The sequence below is a fragment of the Orcinus orca genome, chromosome 9, assembly GCF_937001465.1.
Source record: "Orcinus orca chromosome 9, mOrcOrc1.1, whole genome shotgun sequence".
NCBI classification, from domain to species: Eukaryota; Metazoa; Chordata; class Mammalia; order Artiodactyla; family Delphinidae; genus Orcinus; species Orcinus orca.
In genome coordinates this window covers 87,919,140-87,944,267 of record NC_064567.1, presented here as the reverse complement: position 1 = coordinate 87,944,267, position 25,128 = coordinate 87,919,140, and the positions used below count along the sequence as shown (strand labels likewise).

At 39.2% G+C, this 25,128-nt stretch overlaps 2 protein-coding genes across 6 annotated transcripts in view; one reads left to right on the top strand and one right to left on the bottom strand.

Moving 5' to 3' along the window:
* Positions 1–25,128, top strand: part of PUS7 (pseudouridine synthase 7) — a 105,882-nt gene that overhangs the window by 19,338 nt on the left and 61,416 nt on the right. The window contains exon 5 of one of the 5 annotated variants that reach the window (XM_033439240.2): positions 422–943. The exons of the other annotated variants lie outside the window; for them this stretch is intronic. Coding sequence (XP_033295131.1) covers positions 422–488 — 67 coding nt within the window. The 3' untranslated portion in view covers positions 489–943. Of the gene's footprint in view, positions 1–421; positions 944–25,128 lie in introns of those variants that run through there. 5 annotated transcript variants of the gene reach the window in all.
* On the bottom strand, positions 398–24,548 carry RINT1 (RAD50 interactor 1). Its single transcript, XM_033439251.2, has 13 exons — positions 24,393–24,548; positions 23,898–23,943; positions 17,590–17,774; positions 15,517–15,758; positions 12,801–12,974; positions 12,553–12,702; positions 11,786–11,942; positions 9,931–10,041; positions 9,607–9,832; positions 8,935–9,072; positions 7,241–7,440; positions 1,710–1,924; positions 398–761 (listed from the first exon to the last, which is right to left on the bottom strand). Exons 1-13 carry the CDS (start codon positions 24,432–24,434, stop codon positions 548–550), a joined length of 2,100 nt encoding a protein of 699 aa, XP_033295142.1. The 5' UTR covers positions 24,435–24,548; the 3' UTR covers positions 398–547.

Below are 25,128 nucleotides of genomic sequence, written 5' to 3'. Positions count from 1 at the left end.
AATTAATATCAAATGTTTAAGAAAACAAATTTTCTTCAGGCCTGGCCTGTTATTCAGTACTAAATATATTTCAAATTTCTTCTATTTATTGAATATGGCAGAACTGCATTTGCTTTCATTTTCTATTTATTTCCCAGTAATAAGCACATAGGAGCATTACACCAAATATTAGAAAACAAAGCCCAACATATCATTTGTATCCAGTTCTGGTCAAGTTTTTGGGGTCATGGGTCACATCTTGTATTACTGGTACATAATGAATACTTTAAACTGTTAACTGATGCAATATATGTTTAACATCACTGGAAATCCTAAAGCTGTTAAAAAATGAATCAACTTCCTCTAACAATTTGATACATCAAAATTAATTGTTAAATATTGCACTTACTGTTTAAAATAATTTTCTGGCCTCTTGCAATAGTGGGAAAACAAAGGGAAAAGATTCCGAGTCATATCAAAGTGCAGCTGAGCTGCTCCTCCTTCATTGAAGTGATTGGCAAGAATTATCTGAAAAAAAGGACAATTCATATAGCAGTTGCCTCTATCATCACAGCCCAACATACAGTCTACTCTTACTTACTTCTTGGTAGATGTATATGTCCAGCTTCTCTACAAGCATTTGCCAGAAGATTTTAAATAAGGAGAAGCAGAGCTGCTGCTCCAATTGCAGTAAACGGTCTCGTAAAGTAAGCAGTAAGGGGCAAGCCGAACTGGACAGGGACATCACTGCCTGCTCTGACTGCGATGGCAAGGACAACCACCTGGAAAAAAACAGAAACAGCACTGCCTGAAGCACATTAATTTTTATTATGAAATTTTTCATCTCTCTGTATTTTTAAAGATTTAACAAATCATTTTAAATGTGGGGAAGTGCACCGTCCTGGGGCATTTTGGGTAAGAAAAAATGTACAGCCCAACATTAAAAGCTCTTTCAGAAAATAAATTGTACTTACGTTTGTTTGCTTATTTATTTAATTTTATTTTTTGGCCACGCCACACAGCTTGTGGGATCTTAGTTCCCTGACCAGGGACTGAACCCAGGCCCTGGCAGTGAAAGTACTTAGTCCTAACCACTGGACCGCCAGGGAATTCCCTGTACCTATGTTTATATTGTAGTTCTCAATGAAATACTCTTTACTTAATGAGGATGATAAGTTTTTTAAATCACCAGTTTTAATATGACTTACTGATATAAGAGTTAAAATGTAAAATGCATTTACATTTAAGACATCAGCTAATTTTACACTCTAATTTTCAGCAAAACAACAGGGACTAATAACACTTCCAAACTGATAACAAGTCCTCTGTGTGACAGGACTGCTAGGACAGACATTGCCTGCACTCAAGAAGCTCACCGTCTGGGAGGTAACAGATGTCACAGGAATCATGAGAGTGGACTAAACTATAGCACAGGCATGCACAGGTACTACAGCAGCACCTTGCTTTGTCAATGGGTGACAGGCTAGGCATTCGGCCCCATGCCAGACACCAGCTCGCTGGACTTACAGACACATCTGAAGGTTAAGTTATGATCAGTTTATTCTGATTAAGAATGTCTGAATATATTTTAGAAACAGTTAAAAGTCTGGAGTGCAAAAGGCCAAGCTCTGTGCTATCTAGACACTTTGGAAATCTGACTGCATGTCACCTTTTAACTTCTATCAAACTGGAGTTGAGAGTTGACTTATAAGAAAGTACAGAGGACTTACCTTTCTTTTTTATACAATTTTGCAGCATCTTTAACTTCTCTAAAAACATGGTCTACTTGCCGGGTCAGCATGTCATGCTTTAAACGCTCTAACAGGTTAATCATGTCATCAAAGACAGAGCTCTCCATAGAGGCCAGTTGCCCCAGCTGCAATTTACTGAGAGTGTTATTCTCTGCAAAGACTTCCAATGCTGCCTGTTGAAGTTGTAGAAAGAACTGAAAGCAAAAATATGTTAACATGTTTAAGATACCTTTTTTTTTAACAGCTTGAGATGTAACTCATGTACCGTACAATTCACCCATTTAAAGTATACAGTTTGGGGACTTCCCTGGTGGAGCAGTGGATGAGAATCCACCTGCCAACACAGGGGACACAGGTTCGAGCCCTGGTCAAGGAAGATCCCACAGTACCGCGCAACAGTGAAGCCCGTGCGCCACAACTACTGAGCCTGAGCTCTAGAGCCCATGAGCCACAACTACTGAGCCCACGTGCCACAACTACTGAAGCTGGCGTGCCTAGAGCTCATGCTCTGCAACAACAGAAGCAACCTCAATGAGAAACCCCCACTCGCCACAACTAGAGAGAGCCCATGTGCAGCAGTGAAGACCCAACACAGCCATAAAGAAATTTTAAAAAATAAAGTATACAGTTCAGTGGCTTTTAGTACATTCAGAGTTGTGCATCTGTCACCACAATTTTAGAACGTTTTCATTACCCCACAAAGAAATCTCACACTCTCTGCCATCATCCCCCAACCCCCTCCTAGTGGTTCCCCACCCCACCCCCACCTTGTTCCTGGGCAACCACGAATCTCCTTTCTGTCTCTAGACCTGCCTGTTCTGGACACTTCATATAAATGGATTCATACAACCTATGGTTCTTTGTGACTAGCTTCTTTCACTTAGTATAATGTTTCCAAGGTTCAACGATGTTGTAATATATATCAGTATTTCATTTCTTTTTATAGCCAAATGATATTCCATTATATTTACCCATTCATTAGTTGACGGACATTTGGGTTGTTTACACTTTTATGAATAATACTGCTATGAACATTTGTGTACAGTTTCTGCACAAACATACGTTTTCATTTCTCTTGGATATATACCTAGGAGTAGAATTGCAGGATCCTATAGTAAATCTGTGTTTAACCTTTTGAGGAACTGCCAGACTATTTCCACAGCAACTGTACCATTTTACATTCCCATCAGCGGTGAGTGAGGGTTCAGATTTCTCCACGTCATGCTAATAACTGTTACTGCGTCTTTTTTATTACAGCCATCCTAGTTTGTATGAAGTGGCATCCCATTGTGGTTTTGATTTGCATTCCCCTAACGGCTACCTTCTTTAAGTGCTCATGTTTTTCTAGATACAGATTGAGAGCTGTAGTAAACCTAGAAGATATATGAGTTAAGAGAATTAAAATGTCATTTTTGTACAGTATTATTTTAGGTAGAATTAGTATTATTCTTTCTGCCCTACAGGAAAACAACGCTGTGGGTAATTAGCAAAACGTTAAAAACAACCTGAATGTCTATTAAGAGGAGACTGGGCATGGCTACTAGGGATTGTTCAGGGATGACATGTGAGAGGCCATCTTGGCATTTCTGCTGAAGCTGGCAGGGAAGTGGCAGTGTCCTTTTGAGCCTGCTCATGGACCATGGAAGCCTGGAGCCACCCATGGTCATACTTACCAGAGCCGGCCTACGAGTGAAGCCAGGAATGAACAACTTTAGAGCAGCCCTGCCTAATCCTTTCAGTTACACAAATTCCTCACCTCCTCACGCCACCGCACTCCCCTACTTAGGCCAGCGTGAATCTGGGTTTCTGTCACCTATGACTGAAACATTCCTAATTCTGAATGGCTGGGTTATGTCAGGCTTAGCACAGTCTGGCAATGGACAGACAGCTGTTAGTGGAGAATCTAAATGAATGGAAGGTGAACTCTACTTTTTTCTGTGTAATACAAGAGCTTACATGATTTTTATTTAGAGCATTCACAGGCTGAAGGACTGTGAATGTGATTAAATGATTTTTTAATTAATTATTTTTGTCTGTGTTGGGTCTTCGTTGCTGTGTGCGGGCTTTCTCTACTTGCGGTGAGCAGGGGCTACTCTTCATTGCGTGCGCGGGCTTCTCATAGTCGTGGCTTCTCTTGTTGTGGAGCATGGGCTCTAGGCGCACAGGCTTCAGTATTTGTGGCACGTGGGCTCAGTAGTTGTGGCACGTGGGCTCAGTAGTTGTGGCTTGCGGGTTCTAGAGCTCAGGCTCAGTATTTGTGGCATACAGGCTTAGTTGCTCCACGGCATGTGGGATCTTCCCAGACCAGGGATCGAACCCGTGTCCCCTGCATTGGCAGGCGGATTTTTAACCACTGCGCCACCAGGGAAGCCGTAAATGATTTTTGATGTTAAACAGAATTTGTACCATAGTAACATACCAAACACAAAATTCATTCATGACTTGAAGAGTCAACTCTAAAATTTGGTTATTTCTCTCTTGACAGAAGGACCCAGTTAATTCAGTATCAGATTATAAATTTTCTAAGGCTAGGGATGATGGCCAATTCGTCTTTGTTAACAGACTATGGCACTGAGTAAAGTAGTTAATGATGTTCCACAAATATTTCATTGAAGCTAAACATGTGGTCCTGAATGAGTCTCTTATTAAAATCACTGGCATAAGCAGCAAGAATGACAATTTGTTTCACGAAAAAGCTTAGCAGAAAATGGAGCGCTGTGGTGGGGTGAGTGAATAAAAGCACTTACTAAAATTAGGAACATGACACATAAAAGTACATAATGAATGAATGTATTCTGATTAGGTGACTTTATAAAGATAGATGCATTCATCATTACACTCCACTTATATTCATTTTATGAAATGATTATTTTCCTTGCTCAGCAGAATGATATGCACATGTATTTCAGTTAACATTTTTGTAGAAAAGGCTTTAAGTAATTACAAAGTCCCAACCAAAGAGTCCAGATTAGAGTAAACTATGATTGTGTTTATTAGATATTTATCTTGTTTGTATCTGTTATTAGTATATTTATTTTTGTTTCCTATTTTTTTGGCTTATTACCCTGATAAAGACTTTTTCATTTTGTTTTTTCTTTCACAGTAAAGGAAAATATCTTCTATATAATGTGCTAGCAGTATATAATTTTTTATCATAAATTCATAATTTAAAATACATTCTTGTCATGTTTTCTAGACTTTCTAACTCAGGCATTGAATATTTTAAATGCCTGTGTGTGGCTATATTTCATTTCTGCTTTTATTTTTTGTTTTATTACATTAAGATTTGACAATGTATAGAAATTTTAATTTACCTTCGTTCATATTTGTGACTCAGCTGGATACACTCAAAAATTGTGTTTCCCTTAGTATACTGTGGACTTACCACCAATCTCCAGTTAATCAGTCTTTCTAATTATTTAACTCTGTAATTATTCAGTTCCCACTTTATCACATTTTAAAAGGGATGTTTTTAAGTCTTTAGTTAAAATTATAGTTGTTTTATTTTCCTACTTTCATTTAATGACACAATTATACACATAATACTTATATTTATAATGTGTCTTCATATTCATTATACTCAGTATAGTTTTTTCACCATTAAATGTATATTTTACTGTTTTATGGTCATCTTAATCCTGTGTTAATGCTTTCTGCCATGAAATGTACTTCATGGGCCTTGCTGGATTTTTGTATCCACACATATGATCTTAGAACAGTGATTCCTAACCTGAGAACACCCTGTCCAAGAAGGAGGTCTTGGGGCTTCCCTGGTGGCGCAGTGGTTGAGAGTCCGCTTGCCGATGCAGGGGACACGGGTTCGTGCCCCAGTCCGGGAAGATCCCACATGCCACAGAGCGGCTAGGCCCGTGAGCCATGGCCGCTGAGCCTGCGCGTCCGGAGCCTGTGCTCCGCAATGGGAGAGGCCACAACAGTGAGAGGCCCGCGTACCGCAAAAAAAAAAAAAAAAAAAGGTCTTGGAGGCCCTCTGCAATCATTTTAATATCTAAAACAGCTAAAGGAATTAATCTATTTATGTTAAGGCTATAAAGACTAATTAAGTTTCTTCACTTTTAGTTGGAAGTACATATTAGAAAATCTGGTTACCAAAAGCCCTGATCACCAATATATTCCTTGGTTTAATAAAAAGAGTAAAACTAAAGTACTAGTTAATTATATTTCGGCAGATCAAATCTGCCAACACATGGACTCTGCATGGAGAAAGGAAGGATAAGTAAAATCCTTGGAGGTAAAAGGCCTTTCACAGTACTTGTTACTAAATCCAGGGTTTGATTTTTAGATTTATTTAAAATATACCTTCCAGGGTAAGAAATTAGTTAATTTTTTTGGATGTGATAACGGTATTTTTTTTTAAATATTTATTTATTTATTTATTTTGGCTACATCAGGTCTTAGTTGGGGCATGCGGGATCTTTCATTGCAGCACGCGGGCTCCTCTCTAGTTGTGGCGTGCGGGTTTTTTCTCTCTAGTTGTGGTGTGCGGGCTCCAGGGCATGTGGGCTCTGTAGTTGCGGCATGTGGGCTCTCTCATTGAGGCATGCAAGCTCAATAGTTGTGGCACGCGGGCTTTGTTGCCCCGCGGCATGCGGGATCTTAGTTCCCCAACCAAGGATTGAACCCGCGTCCCCTGCACTGGAAGGCGGATTCTTTACCACTGGACAACCAGGGAAGTCCCCTGGTGTTGTATTTTTAAAAAAGGTGTTTTTATCTTTTAGAGATACATATGAAAATATTTACCATGAAATGTATCTGAGATCTACTTCAAAATAATCACACATGGGGGTAGAGCAAAGGTTTAAATGAAACACAGTTGGTATAAGAAGCTGGGTGAGGACTTCCCTGGTAGTCCAGTCCACACTTCCAATGCAGGATGGGTGCAGGTTCAATCCCTGGTTGGGGAACTAAGATCCCATATGCCATGTGGCACAGCCAAATTTAAAAAAAAAAAAAAAAAAAAAAGCTGGGTGATAGGCACATGGGAGTTCGTTTTACCATTCTATTCACTCTTGAATATGTTTGAAAATAAAATATTAAATAATTTTTTAATGTATGAAATAGGTTAAAAAATGTTTCTGTTTTTATGATTTCATAATTTATGTTTCGAAGGCACTAAAAAGGTATCAAATGTTATTCTTTTATTTTCCTTAAAGTCTTGAACTTTATTGATTTTGACACCATTACACAATCTTAGCTTTTCACGAGATGGCAATTACTATTCATGACATTTACCAAGTTCAGAGTCTAAAAAAGGAAAATGGTTCACTTTATAAACAACAATTTCACGAAAAGATGGCTTCTCCAGTGATTAAAATATCAGGATTATTTAACCGTTTGAGACTTGAATGAGAAAAATATGTACTTTAATCACACCTCCTAAGTTTGGCCCAACTGTGATTCTGCCTAACTTGCTTGCTACAGATTCAACAGATTTCAAAAGGCAAAACTGTTGAAGTTACTAATATATTACTTAATATAAAAGATTAACTTACAACATTGTCAGCCCAATCTGCTAGTACTGTTGAGATATAGTTCACGGCATTAAGAATTGCACAATATCGAAAGCCAAGGGAAGCTCTAGTCTCTTCTTTCATCACCTGAGTTAATCGTATCCTAAAATCATCTACTAAGTCCTTCTGTAACTCCAGGAACTGCAGCTTTCTGGAAGCTGTGGGAAGATTTTTATATCTGTCTGTGGAGAAAGTTAACAAGACATATGAAGGTTTATTGGTACCATCCATGACATAGTTATAGGTTTTTCCTACTGACTGGCTTTGGTGCCTTTGTCAAAAATCGATTGACCATTCAAGTATGGATCCATTTCTAAACTCTCTTAAGTACGTGGGTTTCCCAAGTATTGGTATTTGTCAAAACTCATTGATCTGTACAGTAAAGATCTATGCATTTCACTGTATATGAGTTATGCTTCTAACACACTGTAAATTAACTATACTGCAATTTAAAAAGTTATGCCTCAATATTTTAAAAAGGCATATGAGAAAGTTATATACCAAAACTATTCTATTTCTTCAACAAATAAATGACATTTTTTAAAAAAGGAAGGAGGAACTACGGTAGGTTAAAAGAGATACATAGTTAAGGATTTATAGGTGAAATGCTAAGATGTCTGAAATGTTCTCTAAAATACTTCAGGGGAAAAAATCTGGATTTTGGGGGGAGAAAAACACATAATAGAAAAGTGATAGTTTTAAACCTTAGTAACAGATACCTGAGGGTTCGTTATGCTACTTTTATATATGTTAGAAAATTTCCATAATAAAATTTTTTTAATCAGTTTTGCTAAATTTTTTTGTATTTTAGTGTTTTTCATATCTTTCTTACAGTTAGAATATAGAATTTACTGACTGGCCTGGAATGACACCTCTTCAGGTTACTAGGCAGGCCCAAGCAATGGACAAGACACTGGAGGATAATGGCAGTGAGGGCTCAGTGGCACCTGGAGAACCAGCAGGCCTGCAGTGCCCTGGGGCAACGTGGATGGCTGCAGATCAACCAGGGCTAGAGGCAGCTGGGCCACCCTCCAGCCAGAACATTCTTGCACCATAAGAAGAGGTCCTATTACTATTCCAATCCCTAAAGTTACTTTATTATTTGACTGTTCTACAATCTTTGATATATCGAGGTGAAGAAAATAATATATAAAATTTAGGTCAATCACCATTTACTGAAGACACTCAAAAAGTTGAAAGGCAAGAGATTTCAGGTAATAAAATTAAATTCTTATTTGTTTTTATGTAACGATTCAGGAATTTTCCCCTCATGGAAACTAATGTTTAAGATCTTATTTAGATTACTAAAAATCTAAAAGCTGGAATGCTGTGCTAGAGTTCTGCCAAAATAGAAACTGAATTTGAAGGTATTACAATAACCACTATATATTTTGTCAAACTACTTGAAAAGTACCATGTGAAGAATCAGTACTTTCATTTACTTTTTAAAATTTTATGTATTGAAGTATAGTTGATTTACAACGTTGTATTTAATTTCTGTTATACAGCAAAGTGACTCAGTTATACATATATACATTCTTTTTCATATTCTTTTCCATTATGGTTTATCACATAATGGAATCCATCCCCCCCCCCACCCCTTGGCAACCACAAGTCTGTTAAGAGTCAGTACTTTAAAAAAAAAACAAAGTTGTATCTTAAAAGACTATACTTACCAGTTATAACCAAGAGTAGTGTCATAAACGTCTCTGCACAGTCTGGAACTTTCATCTCATCCACATCAGTGATATCCTTATATTGGGATATCCAGGCAGCTTCTGACGAGAGCATTGAGTCCATTTTTTGAAGAGCAACTGATAAGCAGGAAAAAGGATTATGTCAAACAACTAGTTACAGATTGTTACATTACAAATTCCTAATCTTTCAACTCATAATCTCTTAGGAATGGTAACTTTTCATGAAAAAATAAATCTATAACCTCCTACTAGTTGTACTATATTTAACGTGCTCTATTCTAGGGTTAAATAAGATATTTTACTTCTCCCTGCCGTACCTACCCCAAATCTTCAAAATAGTTACACTCACTAGACAAGCCACATCCAATATGATTCCAGCAAGAACAGAAATACTATACGTAAAATCTATAAAACAGTTAACTATGTACCGTACTGGCTTGAATATTCTACCCTAGAAACCTGTAGAGTGCAATTCTGGGAAAAACTGAAGCTTGATGGGAAGAAAAGAAAATAAGATGATCTCTGAAGGCAACTTGGTAAACCCTAATCAAGAAAAATATAGATGGCTCTAGTTTCTACCCAGAACTGGAGAAAACTTATATACGCAAAAAGAGGCATCTCTCCCCACCCCACAGCCACGTGAGCACTTACATTTTCTCTCCACAGTCAACCATCTCTGAAAACAGGTCTCTTCTGACAGAATATGCATACAATTAGCAAAAGTGCTGGGATAGCCATGAACGCTGTGTAGTTCTCTTTCAAACAAAAGCACCTCATCCACCAAATGACAGAAGAGACTGTCATCATAGAGCAGACAAGGAATATCAGCAGCTAACTTTTCAAGAACCAGCATCATAAGGCCCCGAGAAAATTCAAGCTACAAAAATATACATAAGCATAAGGTAATGAAAATGACAAGTTATTCATGGACACCTACAACTCTAAAACGGAAATGCTTTGGACAAAGTCTCTTACCCTTGCATTCACCGAAGAGCCTACTTTGTCTAATATTGGCTGAATCTTCTCATCCAGAAACTGAGTGTGGTTCCCAATCCACATAAGTACCTGAGCCAAGTACCATTCAGGCTGAGGAAGGAGGTAAACAGTTTGAATTCTTAAGTCATTCCAACTGCAAAGTTACAGTTAAATGTCTCTATTTATTGTAGACACACAGTACTTACAAAAATTAGTTGAAAATTCCTATATGTAAGAGCACAATTTCTACTCTGAACTTTAAATTCATGCAAGGCTTAATAATCAAATGTTTCCCAATGTACTCCCAATAAATTTCAATAATGTGGCTTATGTCAGTAAACTCATAAATTTACAATGCCATAAATATTTAAAACCTAGTACTTTAGAAATATGTAAAGTATAAATATTATATATTTTTTTGAAATAACATTCCAAAATAATTTTTAAACATGACCATCTTCTGTTTTGTTCTTTTTTTCAAAACCTAAATTAGGAAAAAAAATTTGGCTGGTCTGCATTACAAGAAATACAAATGCTTTAAAACAGGTATAATTATAGAAGAGTAATATAAGTATGCAGCTTTTTAAACTGTCCCTAGAGATGATTCTATAAACCTTCCAAGTTTTGCTGTACAGGAATTCTAAAACATTTACTGAAAGGTAAAACCCTGCTGTGTGCTAGATGCTGGGAATACAGAAATGAAAAAGGGGCAGTAGCTACTCTCGGGGGCTGCATAGTTCAGGCTTGATGTCATAGTACTAGGACCACTGGAACCACACTTCAGGAAGCAACAATATAACTCACAATTTTCTTACTTCAAACGATCACTGCCTCTCTACAGTTTAGGTTTATTGTTTTGTCTCACTTACACTAATAGGTTCTACATTTCTTTCCACCAAAACCCCATCCAAAAAAGGAGGAGACCCATGAAGTACAAAAGAACAAGCTGAATTTAAGAACCAGAAATCCATTGTCACTCTACTCCCTTCCTATACAGATGTAACTGCCTATCCCTTGATTCCTTTAATATTCTATAAAGCCTATAAACTCATTTATAGATGACACATACAATGCCTGGTGTAATCTGGCATTTAATAACATTTACTTCAAAACACCGAGAAATTAAGAATATATATTTTAAAAATAAAACATGACCCTATTACAAAAAAAAAAAACACTTACCGAATCCCTCTGCTACTTGCACTGCATTAGATGTAGCAAGACTCAAGAATAGTATCCACCCCCTAGCAACTCCCAAGGTTATAATTCTCAACAAATTCAATCAAATTTCATTGAAAACAGTTGTCAGTGATTGTTTTTCTGATCAAATTAAAAAAATCTCAACAGTATGCCCAGTACACATGGGTATAGTCCCTCAACTAAAATGTTGGTGATAATTTCCTCAAAGCCATTCCTGTCACTTATCCCCATACTTTGTCTTACACAGCTACAAATCATTTTAGCATCAGCACTTCTACTCAAAAACTAATGCTCTACTATCTTTTGATTCTCACTTTTCTTTCTGATATATTTATAAACCTGAAGGAGCAATCTGCACAGTGGAACACATGTAGAGCCAGTTGTAAAAAGTGCCACAGCAAATGCTACAGCACACCCCAGGGGAAACTTCAGAAACTGGTCAGATGATGTGCTAGTGAGTGAGCTGATTCCTACAACAAATCAACACAAGTCCCAAAATATATCTATAAAGGGTAGTGGCAAAACAGGAATTTAGCTCTTCAGAGAAAAACAGAAATGTGAATAGAATCAGATTTTAACTCAAAGCAGCAGAAGTACAGAAAGCCTTAACATTTGCTATTAATAAAAACCAAGGGCAAGAATTGGCAAAGCACACCTTGCTTATAACATTAGTTTGTCGGTTCCCTCTGAAGTGATACCTGAACCTCTTTTGAAGGGGAGTCAGCATAATCTGGATGGGCAGGATGACAGCAGGGGATGCAGGAAGAGAGTATTTTTCTGGAAGTTGTTTTGTCTCAGTAAGTAATTCATCTCTGACATAGTCAAGTCAAGGAAAAAGAAAAGCATATGTATATGTGTGTATATACACACACACGTATATGTATGTATACACACACACATATGTGTATGTATATACACACACACATATATGTATACACACATTTTTCCAAGAGACATATATGATACTAAGTAAAATTAATTATAATACAGATAATATGTAGTCTAACTTTACATTACATGACTTCAGTAAAAAGTACATGAAAAATGTTATTAGAATTAATCTGTCTTTCCTAAAATAAAGAATAATAAGTAGTAAGGAAACATATTCAAGTAATCGTGCTATTAAATTAGTACTAAGTTACTAAGGTTTCTTCCCAATTGCCCATTTTTTTGATTGTCCCATGAGACCTATATGTGATGCAAACTTGTACAGTCATGCATTTCAGAACTCCTCACAGCCCTCCCACCCACATGCAATTTATGTGGAAGGAGAACAGTCCATGGGAATACAGAGATCAAGTCCAAACCCACTACTCCCTGGCCACTTTCAGAAAGCTTTACTCTCTGGTCACTTTACTCTCTGGCCACAAATCCACTCTAGAAAAAAGAAATTTTAGTGAGTTTTAACTCCAACAAAGATACGAGGTTTGTAGTTTCAGGAGCTGACAAAATAGTGTCTCCAAGTTACTGTATATCTCAGGGGCACTGGCTGGTCGACTTATGCCAACAGTTTGAGACTGAGCGGGTGCGATGAATGGCCAATGAAGCTGTGCTAAAATTTCCTCAAAGTCACTGTAACAGAAAAGTGACACAAATATTACAGTAAAATACCGTGAGCACCAAATATCCATCTGAAAGCAATTACCATGAAATATGGATAAATTTCTTGCCTTGTAAGCTTGTCCTTGAGAATTTTATGCCAGAATTTAACAGTGGCTCTCATGAAACCAAGAAGATGAGTACAGGATGATTCCTGAAGCTTGATGTCAAGTTCTGCCATAGAGACCAGAGTAGAAGCTGCCTCTGGGACATTATTGGTCATCAGATATTGCTGAATGTTATCACTGCAAAACAAGGCAAAACAAACTGTAAAGACAGTTTGTCCACAATAATTCCAAATGTGGAAAAACTGCTGTTTCCTCCTGCTTTATATAAAGCTACATCCAAGAAAGAAGGAAGCACCACCTTGTAGTGGCTTTTTTACCTGATACGCAAGTCTCTGGGAGCCTGGAGTCCTCAAATTCAGCATCCTTCTAAGAACAGTGGCCTGTGTTCAGGATACCTCCCTCCACCTTTCCCTTCCCACCCCTCCCAAGGTAACAGAATTTTCCTTTGTCACATTCCCTCAGGCACCACTCATTTCTAATAAATCTGTCTTTGACAGAAGTCTGTCATATCTTAATCCAAAGGGGAGAATGTGGGTGGCATCTGGTAAGGTCAAATATGGTAGACTTCAATTTTTACCTACTTTGCCCAGCTAAACTGGATTATAGGAAACTTAGGGAGGTGGCACCTCAGAGTCTAGTCCTTTCAAGTTACTGTTAGCCAAGTTGCAGACAAAATTTAAGGTAAGCTCTACAGCAAGGGTTGCAAACTCAAATGCCTGGCAAGGCCTGATGGGCACAGTAAATGAAAAAAGCAAAGTGGGCGGGGACTAGGACAAGCTAAAAAGCACATACCCCATCCTAAGGCTCCAGCCAAGTGCTGCCACACTGGAGTGTAGGTCCAATGTAGCCAAATCTTAAAATTTTTCAAGAGAATCCAGAAATCAAGATTTCCATGTAAAATCAAACCAATTAATCAAATTCTTTAAAAGAAGCCAAATACAGCCTATCTTCAGGATTCATTCAGCCCATGACTACCATTTTGCATATTGGCTAAATAAAACGAAACATTTAAAACTGAAATGTTTCTTTTGATGAAAATAACATTCCATATCTTAAGCCAGAATAGGAACAAAATTTAACCTTTTCAATAATTAATCTCAGTTCAGGGGTCGGAAGTGCTCTCCCTCTAGGTAGCCTGTGTACATCCTACCCAGGCCTGGCCACTTCGCTAGGTGAGAGTAAGCTGGGACTCTCATCCCCCGCTGAGTGCCACGCTTCGGTTACGCTGCTGGGTGGGCACAGCACCCTCCTTAAGCAAAGGAATGTGTACTGCCACCCTGCCCATCTCCACTATGCACTAGTACTTTCCCTTCTCCCTCCAACACGAGCGGCCTTTGTTTTCCACCATCACTGCTTCAGGCCTCAACAATCATACTAATCTCATGTGTGTATTATTCTATTTCTGACAGCCCTTTTGGCCTTCCCCTACGCTCATTCTCTCATTTTTCGTTCTCCTTTCCTAGTCATTCTTAGTAAGTTTTTTAACAGATTTGTCTTGTTTTTTAAATTTTTCATTTATTTATTTACTTATTGGCTGTGTTGGGTCTTCATTGCTGCGCGCAGGCTTCTCCCCAGTTGTGGTGAGCGGGGGCTACTCTTCGTTGCAGTGCGAGGGCTTCTCATTGTGGTGGCTTCTCTTGTTGTGGAGTACGGGCTGTAGGTGCACGGGCTTCAGTAGTTATGGCACGCGGCCTCAGGAGTTGTGGCTCGTGGGCTCTAGAGCGCAGGCTCAGTAGTTGTGGCGCAGGGACTTAGTTGCTCTGCAGCATGTGGGATCCTCCCAGACTAGGGCATGAACCCTGTCCCCTGCATTGGCAGGTGGCTTCTTAACCACTGCGCCACCAGGGAAGTCCCCAGATTTTGTCTTTTATAGCTATTTTCAGAATTTAAATCATGAAACCAAAAAATCTACCAATGTAGGCAGAAATGTTAATATAGCTTGTTTCAAAGGCAATACCAGACACTCACAATCAACTACCAGTGATATGTATTTAATTCAAAAAGAGTTACAATAGACCCTTGAGGAACATGGGTTTGAAGTGCACGAGTCCACTTATACACTGATTTTTTTCAGTAGTAAATACTACAGTAGTACACAATCCCTGGTTGGTTGAATCCGTGAATGGGGAGCTAAGGATAGGGAGGAATCGTGGATACAGAGGGCGGACTATGAGTTGTAAGCAGATTTGACATCTGAGGAGAGCTGATGCTCCTAATCCCTGCATTGTTCAGGGGTCCAGTGTATTTCTTTATTTTTCCCTATTCAAAAGCAGCAGGACTCTGTTTTTCATCTAATAATAAACACTGTGTAGCTCTTCTTAGGTGATACCCACTGAAAAAAATTCAAATTATAGAGAAAGCAATCCATTTCATTAAGTGACCGTCTCTAAAAGGTAAAAGAGGAATATTACCACACTGATGAGTTGTTTTATTAATTTGGCATTATAATCATTTTTATCATGTGTTCACAATATAACTATAGGACTTAAAACTTTTTACTTGGATTACTTTCTTTCAAACGCAAATTAAGCTCCCTTAAAAGTTTATGTTCATTCATAATAAAGGAAAAGAATCATTATCATAATGCTATTTTCGTAACTGGTAAAATCACATTATTATAATCTTTAATTAACTCAATTATTTAATGGCATGCACGTACTCTCTAAGACATAGCCTCAAAGGAAAATAATAATTATGAGAACAAAGAGGCCTATTTTACCTGAGTTCTTCAATTTGTGAAATCCATTTAAGATAAGCAAGATGCCGTTCAATCTCTTCAATTTGGTTAATCATGGCTCCGAGATCTTCTATCCAGGGCTGTGCAGTCAGCAGATGGCTGTTAATGGAACTGAAGAGATGGCTTTCTTGCTCCAGAAAGTGATTAAGGAATTGCTTTGATTCTTCTGCATTTTTTAAGGCACTCTGAATTCTTTTAGGGATTTCTGATGAAACTGTAAGTACCTGCGCATACCAAAAACAAACAAAAAATAAAAAACAGCAGCAATCAGATAAGATTCTCATTTTTTCCTCTTTTTTATTAGTTACCTTCAAAATGCATGTTTGTTCTAATAGAAATGAAAATTGTCATTTAAAAGCTTCAAAAGAAACGTTGGGTTTCTGCATCCTGTACTAACCAAACCTCAACATGAAATGCTCTATGTGGAGGTGTGTAGGGAGGGCCCCCAGTAAACATCTTTTGATCTACCATCATGAAGCTCAGCACTTTCAGAGAGTCCAGCCAAAGAACATTTACCTGCTTTATCTACTAATAATTTTCTTTCAGAAACAAATGAGGCTCTGATACTAAAAGTCTGGGTAACTATTTGCAAAAGTTCCCTAGGTGATTCTGATTTAAGCCCAGATTGGGAAGGAACTATTGACTTGGTAAGATGATACCCAGGTAATGCCTTTAGATATGATATTTATTAAATAAATTTTTCTTACAGCAGATGGAAAAACATATACAAATATCAGGCATCAGTACAATATGATAAGTATATTATAAAGGAATTTCAATTTAATCAACACTGATTAGACACTCTATACCAGGCACTGTGCTAGGGTCTGACAGATAAATTAGACACAGCATCTGCCCTTAAGCTCAGCTGGTATGGAAGAGAGATGTAGGCAAACCTTCAACAGTGGGATTAGTGCAATGAAAGAGATGCCAGGTGTAATGGTGTACTAAGGCAGTGCTTCCCAGACTTGAACATGCATAGGAATCACCTAGAGATCTAGTTATAGTGCAGATTCAGACTTAATAGGCCTGAAGTAGGGACTGAGATTCTGCATTTCTTACAAGTTCCCACACTTTGAGTAGAAGGTTTTGGGGTGCAAGGCAATTGTGCTTGCATGGCTCATGCACAGACCTTTGCAGGTTGGGTGGAAATTTTTAGGGAAGTTTGCGCCACCAGGGAAGTCCCCCACTGGATTTTTTAAAACATTATTTCAGGTAATATGTTTATTATAAAAAGAAAAAAACTTGAAAATACAAAAAGGTATAAAGAAATCACTTGTGGGACTTCCCTGGGGGCACAGCGGTTAAGAATCCACCTGCCAATGCGGGGGACACGGGTTTGAGCCCTGGTCCAGGAAGATCCCACATGCCGCGGAGCAACTAAGCCCGTGTGCCACAACTACTGAGCCTGAGCTGTAGAGCCCACAAGCCACAACTACTGAGCCCGTGTGCCACAACTACTGAAACCCGTGCACCTAGAGCCCATGCTCCGCAACAAGAGAAGCCACTGCAATGAGAAGCCTGAGCACCGCAACGAAGAGTAGCCCTGGCTCACTGCAACTAGAGAAAGCCCGCTCACAGCAATGAAGACCCAACACAGGCTAAATAAATAAATAAATAAATAAATTTATTAAAGAAGAAAAAAAAAATAAATCACTTATTAACCAACCACCCAGAAATAACCATTATTATAATGTTATACTTATTTTAATGTTTTCTCCCTATGTGTACATATATAAAAAAATTGGAATGATAGTGTTGTAACATTTTGGTATCCCATGAATTTACTTTTAAAAGCACATTAAAAGTCATTGTATGAAAATGTCAGACATAAATGTCAGACATAAATCATTATCAGTAGGAACTTTCTCTTTTACATAATTTGTAAAACACCTAGCACATTGTAGGTCCTTAAAACCTATTAAGCAGTTTTAAATGATTAGACTGTTTGTCACAATCTATATTTTCAAAAATGCCTATATATTAATGGTTATATTTACATTATATTATAATGAGTATAGTACTGATATTGTTTCAGTGAGTTTTAATACTTGCCTGTTCTTCTAACTGCATTTTACTTTCTGTCATCTGTTCTATGAGTTTATCAAGTTTCTTTAAAGATTTAAGGTCATTTCCGACTTCCTTTTCTATAAATACCGCCACATAGGAAGGGAGATCACCGTTATCTGTACTTTCACAGACTGGTTGGTTTCCAACGACAGCTGCAATATTTATGTCACCTAAAATGAAAGAATAACAATTACTCAACACCACCAAGTACTATGGAGTTAAAGGAAATGCAAAAGATATACAAGGCAACATATCTACTTTCAAAAGTTAAAGAAAACACTACCTATATATGGCGTTTTTGTATATATAGTACTTGTGTGTATATGTATATATATATATACACACATACACAAAAATACCCTATTGAATATAGTGTGTGTAAATGAATATATGTATATATACATACACACTATATTTTATATATTTATATAAAGCAGTCAGCCCTCCACATCCATGAATTCAACCGACTGCAGATAAAAAAAAAAGTTTTTTAAATCCAAAAAGTTCCAAAAAGCAAAATGAATTTGCCATGCTCCAGTAACTATTTACATAGCATTTACATTGTATGCAAAACTATTGTTATTAGCATTAGGCATTAAGTAACCTAGAGATGATTTAAAGCACACAGAGGATATGTGTAGGTTACGGGCAAATACTATGCCATTTTATATAAAGGACTTGAGCATCCAGGGATCTTGATATTCGCAGAGGTCCTGGAACCAATGCCCCATGGATACCAATGGATGACTGTATATATTTATATATATATATGGGTATATATAGGCATATAAATACACATACGCACGCGCGCACACACACACACACACACACACACAAATACCCAAATGAATAGCTATAAAGCAATCTATCGATCAAGTACTACTATAAAATGCTTAAGAGCTTAGGAAATTCTGAGTGAAAGAAAAATTACTAAACTCTGTCCTAGTACCCACAGGTTGCAATAGATGTTGGCATGACAGTGCAGTTACAAACAGAACTAAACTTTTCTAGACAACTGTGTATCTTAAGAATCTTTTATTACTGAGGGGAAAAAGGTCAAATCTGATTCTGCTGATGCAGCTTTTATTAAATTAGTAATATATTTTCAAAATTTGTGAGGAATCAGATGGTATAGTCTAGAATAACACCAAAGGAGGACTCTGGTTTTAAAATGTTTAAAAAAAAAAAGAAACAAAAAAGGTATTGAAAGATCTCAAGTATATGAAAAAAATCTGAAAGGGAGAGCAATGAGTAAAAACTCCTCCTGATATAAGAGTAAAAGAGTTTTAAAAGCTTCAGAAGCGATTGTACAAAGATGTCCATTTCAGGGACTTCCCTGGTGGCACAGTGGTTAAGAGTTCACGTGACAATGCAGGGGACACGGGTTCGAGCCCTGGTCCAGGAAGATCCCACATGCTGTAGAGCAACTAAGCCCATGAGCCACAACTTCTGAGCCCACGCGCCTAGAGCCCGTGCTCCACAACAAGAGAAGCCACCGCAATGAGAAGCCCGCCCACCGCAACGAAGAGTAACCCCCGCCCGCCACAACAAGAGAAAGGCCGTGCACAGCAACAAAGACCCAACACAGCCAAAAAAAATTTTTTTTAATAATAAAAATAAATTAATTATAAAAAAAAGATGTCCATTTCAGAAACGGAAAAAAAAAAAGAAATTCTAGAGAAAACACATTACCAGGAAAACTCAAAATGACTAATGCAACCACTAAATTGTACAATCTAAAGTGAGATTCTTCTCATGGCAAATAAACTAGAATTGGCCAGTTCATATTGGACTTATTAAATATGACAAAAGCAGGTGATTTGAAACCCTCTTAAGAAAAGTGGTAGCAGAGGCAACATGTACTATAGCAGAATACACAATACCCAGTGAAAACAGGAACGCTATGTAGCTTTGCTCTCATCCCACCAAGTATGTGAAATTTCCCAGAGTCCACTCCTTATTCTATGCTTGAAAGTCGGTCATTTCCTGTAGTTCACAAGTCAGTTTTTCACTCTGCAGGAGTCTATACCTTCTTCCACTATCCAGAATATTTAAGACATAATTAAGCAATTTAAGTTACCTTGAATTCTTTGTGGAATGAGGGAAGATTCAAATATATAAATTAAAAAATTCTGATTTTTATTTAAACAAAACACTTAAAACAAATTTCTAGTAAACAATCCACTTCAAAGGCAATTAAATTATTTTCCATGGTCCTACATTTGTGGACCAACAGCACTGCTCCTCTCTTCCAGAGTATCTCTACCTATACTTTTGCTGATGATCTGTGCCAGCATGGCTTTCTGAATGTGCCCTGAACCCAAGAAACCTGAAGGCTCAAAGCAGTTTCTTGACAAAGACCCACAGCCGGCTGCCATGTCCTTCTCCTGCTCCCACCCCCATGTGCTAAGATGAACTGCTTCCTTTTGAAGTGTGTTTCCATGTGTAAGCTACTCCTTTTGGTTACTTATGGTTTCCTTCTTCCTGAAAAGTTTAGGAAACCTGAAGTTTGGGTCAAACTTTATAATGGTAACTCCATGTCACTGTGCAGCCATTAAGTTCCCTGATATTAAACACGCTCAAGGGACTTCCCTGGTGGTGCAGTGGTTAAGACTCTGTGCTGCCAATGCAGGGGCCCCGGGTTTGATCCCTAGCCAGGGAACTAGATCCCACATGCACACCACAACTAAGAGTTCACATGCCACAGCTAAGGAGTCCACATGCCGTAGCTAAGGAGCCAGTGAGCTGCAACTAAGGTGCCCGCCTGCCGCAACTAAGACCTAGCGCAACCAAAATTTTTTAAAAAGTTTTTTAAAATAAATAAATAAACCACGCTCAACTCTAGTAAGTCCACAACTTGAATGATTCCACATACAGGGTTTAATCTCCCTAGAGATGAGTTGTACCTAGAAATTTAAAAAACAAACAAAAAACAAGATACTGTAAAAATTCAGAGTAATAGCCATTGAACTCCAAATGAAAAATACTATAAAATAAGGGCCCTGAGAAAAAGAGAGTAGAGTTCATAGAAACCAAACATTAGAATAAACCTGAACATACAGTGCATTTCTCTACTTCAGGTTTGCCTGTAGGATTTGGTTGTCTCTAAACAAACCATTAATGGTTTGTTAAAAGCTTGACTGTACTAGTATATATTTCGTTACAAGGACTACAACAATTTCTAAAAAACAAAACAAACAAAAACAAAAAACAAACAAGATGTGTACATGAGAGATAAAGCTGGGGCAACAATACAGAACCTCCTGAGAGCTCTGCTAGTTGGACTTCACCTCTGTTCTTCCTTGGAGCTGCCCTTGTAGAAGTGGCTCTTTACCAAAAATAAAGCGTTTTTCTTTTTTTTTTTTTAATTGAAGTATAGTTGCTATACAATATTATATGTTACAGGTGTACAGTATAGTGATTACAATCTTTAAAGGTTATGCTCCACTTGTAATTATAAAACATTGGCTATATTCCCCACATCGTACAATATATCCTCATAGCTTTTTTTAAAATTTTTATTGGAGCATAGTTGATTTACAATGTTGTGTTAGTTTCAGGTGTACAGCAAAGTGAATCAGTTATACATAAACATATATCCACTCTTTTTTAGATTCTTTCCCATATAGGTCATTACAGAGTACTGAGACAGTTCCCTGTGCTATACAGTAGGTCCTTATTAGTTATCTATTTTATATATAGTACGGTGTATATGTCAATCCCAATCTCCCAAAGTATCCCTCCCTCCCCCTCCCCCCCATAACCATAAGTTAGTTTTCTACATCTGTGAGTCTATTTCTGTTTTGTAAATAAGTTCGTTTGTACCATTTCTTTGTGTTCCATACATAAGCAATATCACATGATATTTGTCTTTCTCTGACTTACTTCACTCAGTGCTTATTTTATACATAATAGTTTGTAATTCTAAATCCCCTACCCCTATATTGCCCCTCCCCGCTTCCCTCTCCCCACTGGTAACCACTAGTTTGTTCTCTATATCTGTGAGTCTGCTTCTCAAAAATAAAGTTTTAAGGAAACAGCAGTGAAAGGCAAGAGGTTATAATCAGCCTCATTAAAAAACAACAGTCACTTCTGACAAAATGAAGATAAGAATATCTAGATAAAGATATGCCTAAATGCAAAATGTAACTACAAGAGATTAACATAATATATACCAGTATTTAGTACTGTGTATGTTCCCCTCCCCCAGGCCTTAAAAAAACCAAATTTTCCTTTGTTCTCTTCAATTTATAAGAATTAAAAGCTTCTTCACATGCAATGAGAACAAGTAGCTCACTGGTAGGTAGAAGTGAAACTAGTAAGAGTCTATGCCTCAACTTCCCTACTATAAATTCTAACATTTGCCCAGCCTACACTCAAAGGTTGTAAATGGGACTAAAATCCATGTTTCCTGAATTTCAAAACAATATTCTTATTTTCTTCTCCTTCAGATACGATCAGAATTGGCTGGTCTGCAGCAAACTTTATTACTACAGGACTCCATCTACTATTAAGTACAGGAGTCACAATGTTGACTTTTTTTTTTTTTTTGCGGTATGCAGGCCTGTCACTGTTGTGGACTTCACTGGCGGTCCAGTGGTTAAGACACCATGCTTCCACTGCAGGGGGCACTGGTTTGATCCCTGGTCGGGGAACTTAGATCCCGCATGTCTCGGGGTGTGGCCAAAAGAAAAACAAACAAACAAAAAAACAAAAAAACCCCGCGAAGTACAGGTCAAGTGGCCCAGGCTCTTCCACCGATAAATTTTTTTTTTTGTCGTACGTGGGCCTTTCACTGTTGTGGCCTCTCCCCTTACGGAGCACAGGCTCCGGACGCGCAGGCTCAGCGGCCATGGCTCACGGGCCTAGCCGCTCCGCGGCATGTGGGATCTTCCCGGACCGGGGCACGAACCCGTGTCCCCTGCATTGGCAGTTGGACTCTCAACCATAGTGCCACCGGGGAAGCCCACAATGTCGACTTTTTAAATTTATCTTATATAAAACATGTGAGTTGTGTGGTGTATCTGCAGACACAGAGGCAGGGCTATGTGCAGAGGGAATGTTTTGTGAAGATAAGCTTGCTGTAGCTTAGGGAGTAAATTCTATCTTCACTTTTTACAAAAAATTATACTCTTTTGATTTAACCATTTAAATGCAGCATAGTACATTCTTAGTCAAATGACATTCTTCAAAATGACACAATGGTGATTTGGGGGGGGGGGTGATTAATGTCTCTCCTTTCCTCTGTTTTTTGTAAAGAGCACTTCCAATTGCAAAGAAATTGACCAAGCCAACAAAGGAGGGTCTACGGCTCAGTGGCATCAACTTCCCAGGCATCTGAATGGGGCAAAGGTGGAAATGGGAAGGGTTAAACTGAATGATATGAGGTACTCTCAAATCCTTTAAGGAAACGGAGCTAACTTGTGGCAGCTGTGACTGTCAAGTGCTATGAAGTACTCAGAGCTTTCTTTCTGAGGCAGATTGCAGCAACAGGTAATGTTAAGGGCAAGTCTAACTCCTAAAGCCAATATGGTAACACAAGCACCCTTTCTGTTACTACTACTCATTCCCAGACTATTTGCCGTGATGAGAAGAACCAAAAACCCTCTGATGGAACAGCTGTGCCATGCTTCCCGCTTCCTCTCCCAGTAAATTTCACTTCAAAAGGCACTCAAGATTCCTTGATTTCCAAAATCTTGCCACATTTAGCTTATAGAAGTAAAATGCCAAATGTCCACCCCCTGGTGTATGCTCCTGTCCTAGGAAGGAAATGGAGATAGTGACCTTTTCCCTATCCAGTTCAAGATCCAGGAACCAAGTTATCTGTTGTGCTCTTCCCAGATCAACGATTACCTGCAAATTCACTGAAGGTAAATACAACTGAACAATGATCATTTGAGTCCTTTGAATGCAACTAAGGTGGTGGTCATCTCTCCTAGATCATTAGCCCCTCGAAATTCCTGATGCTTAATAAGTTGATGCTTCACTGAAGTAACAGGCAGGCCCCAATTACTCTGTATCCAGTATGAAGGGCAGCACTGGAGTGAAACCACAGAAGTCCCTGCACTAGGTAGGGCACAGGAAGCGCTCTTCTCCAAATCATCCCATATTTTACCATCCGGAAAGGCAAAAATATGTGTATGATGATAATCAGTATTTAATACAGAAAGAGAAAAAGAGATGCTTCATCTAAAAGATAACAGGCTAAGACCCTTCTCGATGCAGACCCTTGAGGGCAGAGTTTTGGAGAGATGGCTGGGTAGAAAGTGCTAAGGTGTTTGGAGTCCGCTTACTTTTCTCCTTGATGTTCTTCCTTTGGTCACCATTTTCAGAGCAGCACTAGAAGGAGATCAGGTGTGACAAACACATTAAGACTGAAGTGATAGGTGGAACTCGCACAGGGTTCCCAGAGGGCATCCACTGGAAGACAACAAGGTCCCAGCCCCCTCCCTCTGGGGCCTTCCTGAGAGGTCAGGATCTGGAGGTTCTAAAACGGGCCACCTCCCTGGGGCCACCACTGCCACCTCTCCAGGCCCGGCCTCCAGGGCCACCTCCCCAGAATGACCTGTGTCATCTCACCGGGATCACCAGAGCCACCGCACTGGGACCACCTCCCCCGGGAAGTCTTTGCCACCTCACCAGAGTTGCAAGAGTCATCTCCCCCGGGCCACCGCAACCGCGTCCCCAGGCCGCCAAGGCCACTTCATCGAGGCACCCTCCCCTGGGAGGTCTGTGCCACCTCACTGGGCCACCAGTGTCCCCGCCCCGGGCCATAAGGGCCGCCTCACCCGGGTTGCCGGCGCCTTGCCGAAATCGCCGGCCAGGAGCATCCTGCCTCCGCGCGAGTCCTCGGCTCCTTGCGCAGCCAGCGTGGCCAATGGACTCCGGCTCCGGCCAGTGATCAGACACCAGTAGGGCTTCGAGACCGTAGCTCCCAGAGCCACAGCAACTTCCTCTGCCGTCTCTCTGGTTTCTTCCTCTCCTCCCAGAGAGGCCCTGCCCACGCAGCCGCCGGCCTTTCCCGGTGGCTCCCCCTGGCGGCGGGGGGCCGGATCGGCTGCTCTGGAAGGAGAAGGGGGCGGGGGAGGGGCGGGGGGAGGAGGTCCTTCTCAACCTCGGTAAACCTCCTCCACAGCATTGGGGTCGTTAAGGATGGAGCTTGCAGGTATCCCTCTCTGCACAGTGTAAATTCAATATGAATCATTTCAACTTATATTTTAGATGATATCCCAGATGTTCTGAGTGTGAGGAGGCGTGTTGACTAGCTTTAATGTAATTTGGTTGGACAGTTTAGTTGCGGAATTTCCAGTGTCTTTATCTTTGGCTCTTTCTTTTAAGGCAGATCAAATTCAACTAGAGGTGACCCTCCAGCTTCCTACCTGGAGGGTACAGATCTGGTTGTAAACACTCTGGGACCTGAAAGGAGGAAAAGGACTCTGCCGCTAACATACACTTCAACCAGTGCAGAGACCAAAAAAGCCTGTCCTTTGCCAAGGAGGGGACCTAGGAGTGCCAGCAAGAGCT

Excerpts from the sequence above, each read along its gene's own strand:
- RINT1 (XM_033439251.2), bottom strand. The coding sequence starts at position 24,434 with ATGCTCCTGGCCGGCGATTTCGGCAAGGCGCCGGCAACCCGG. Across the intron at positions 23,944-24,392 it reads GCAAGGCGCCGGCAACCCGG|TGCTGCTCTGAAAATGGTGA; the intron begins GTGAGGCGGCCC and ends ATCTCCTTCTAG. Across the intron at positions 12,975-15,516 it reads TCACAAATTGAAGAACTCAG|TGATAACATTCAGCAATATC; the intron begins GTAAAATAGGCC and ends CTTGTTTTGCAG.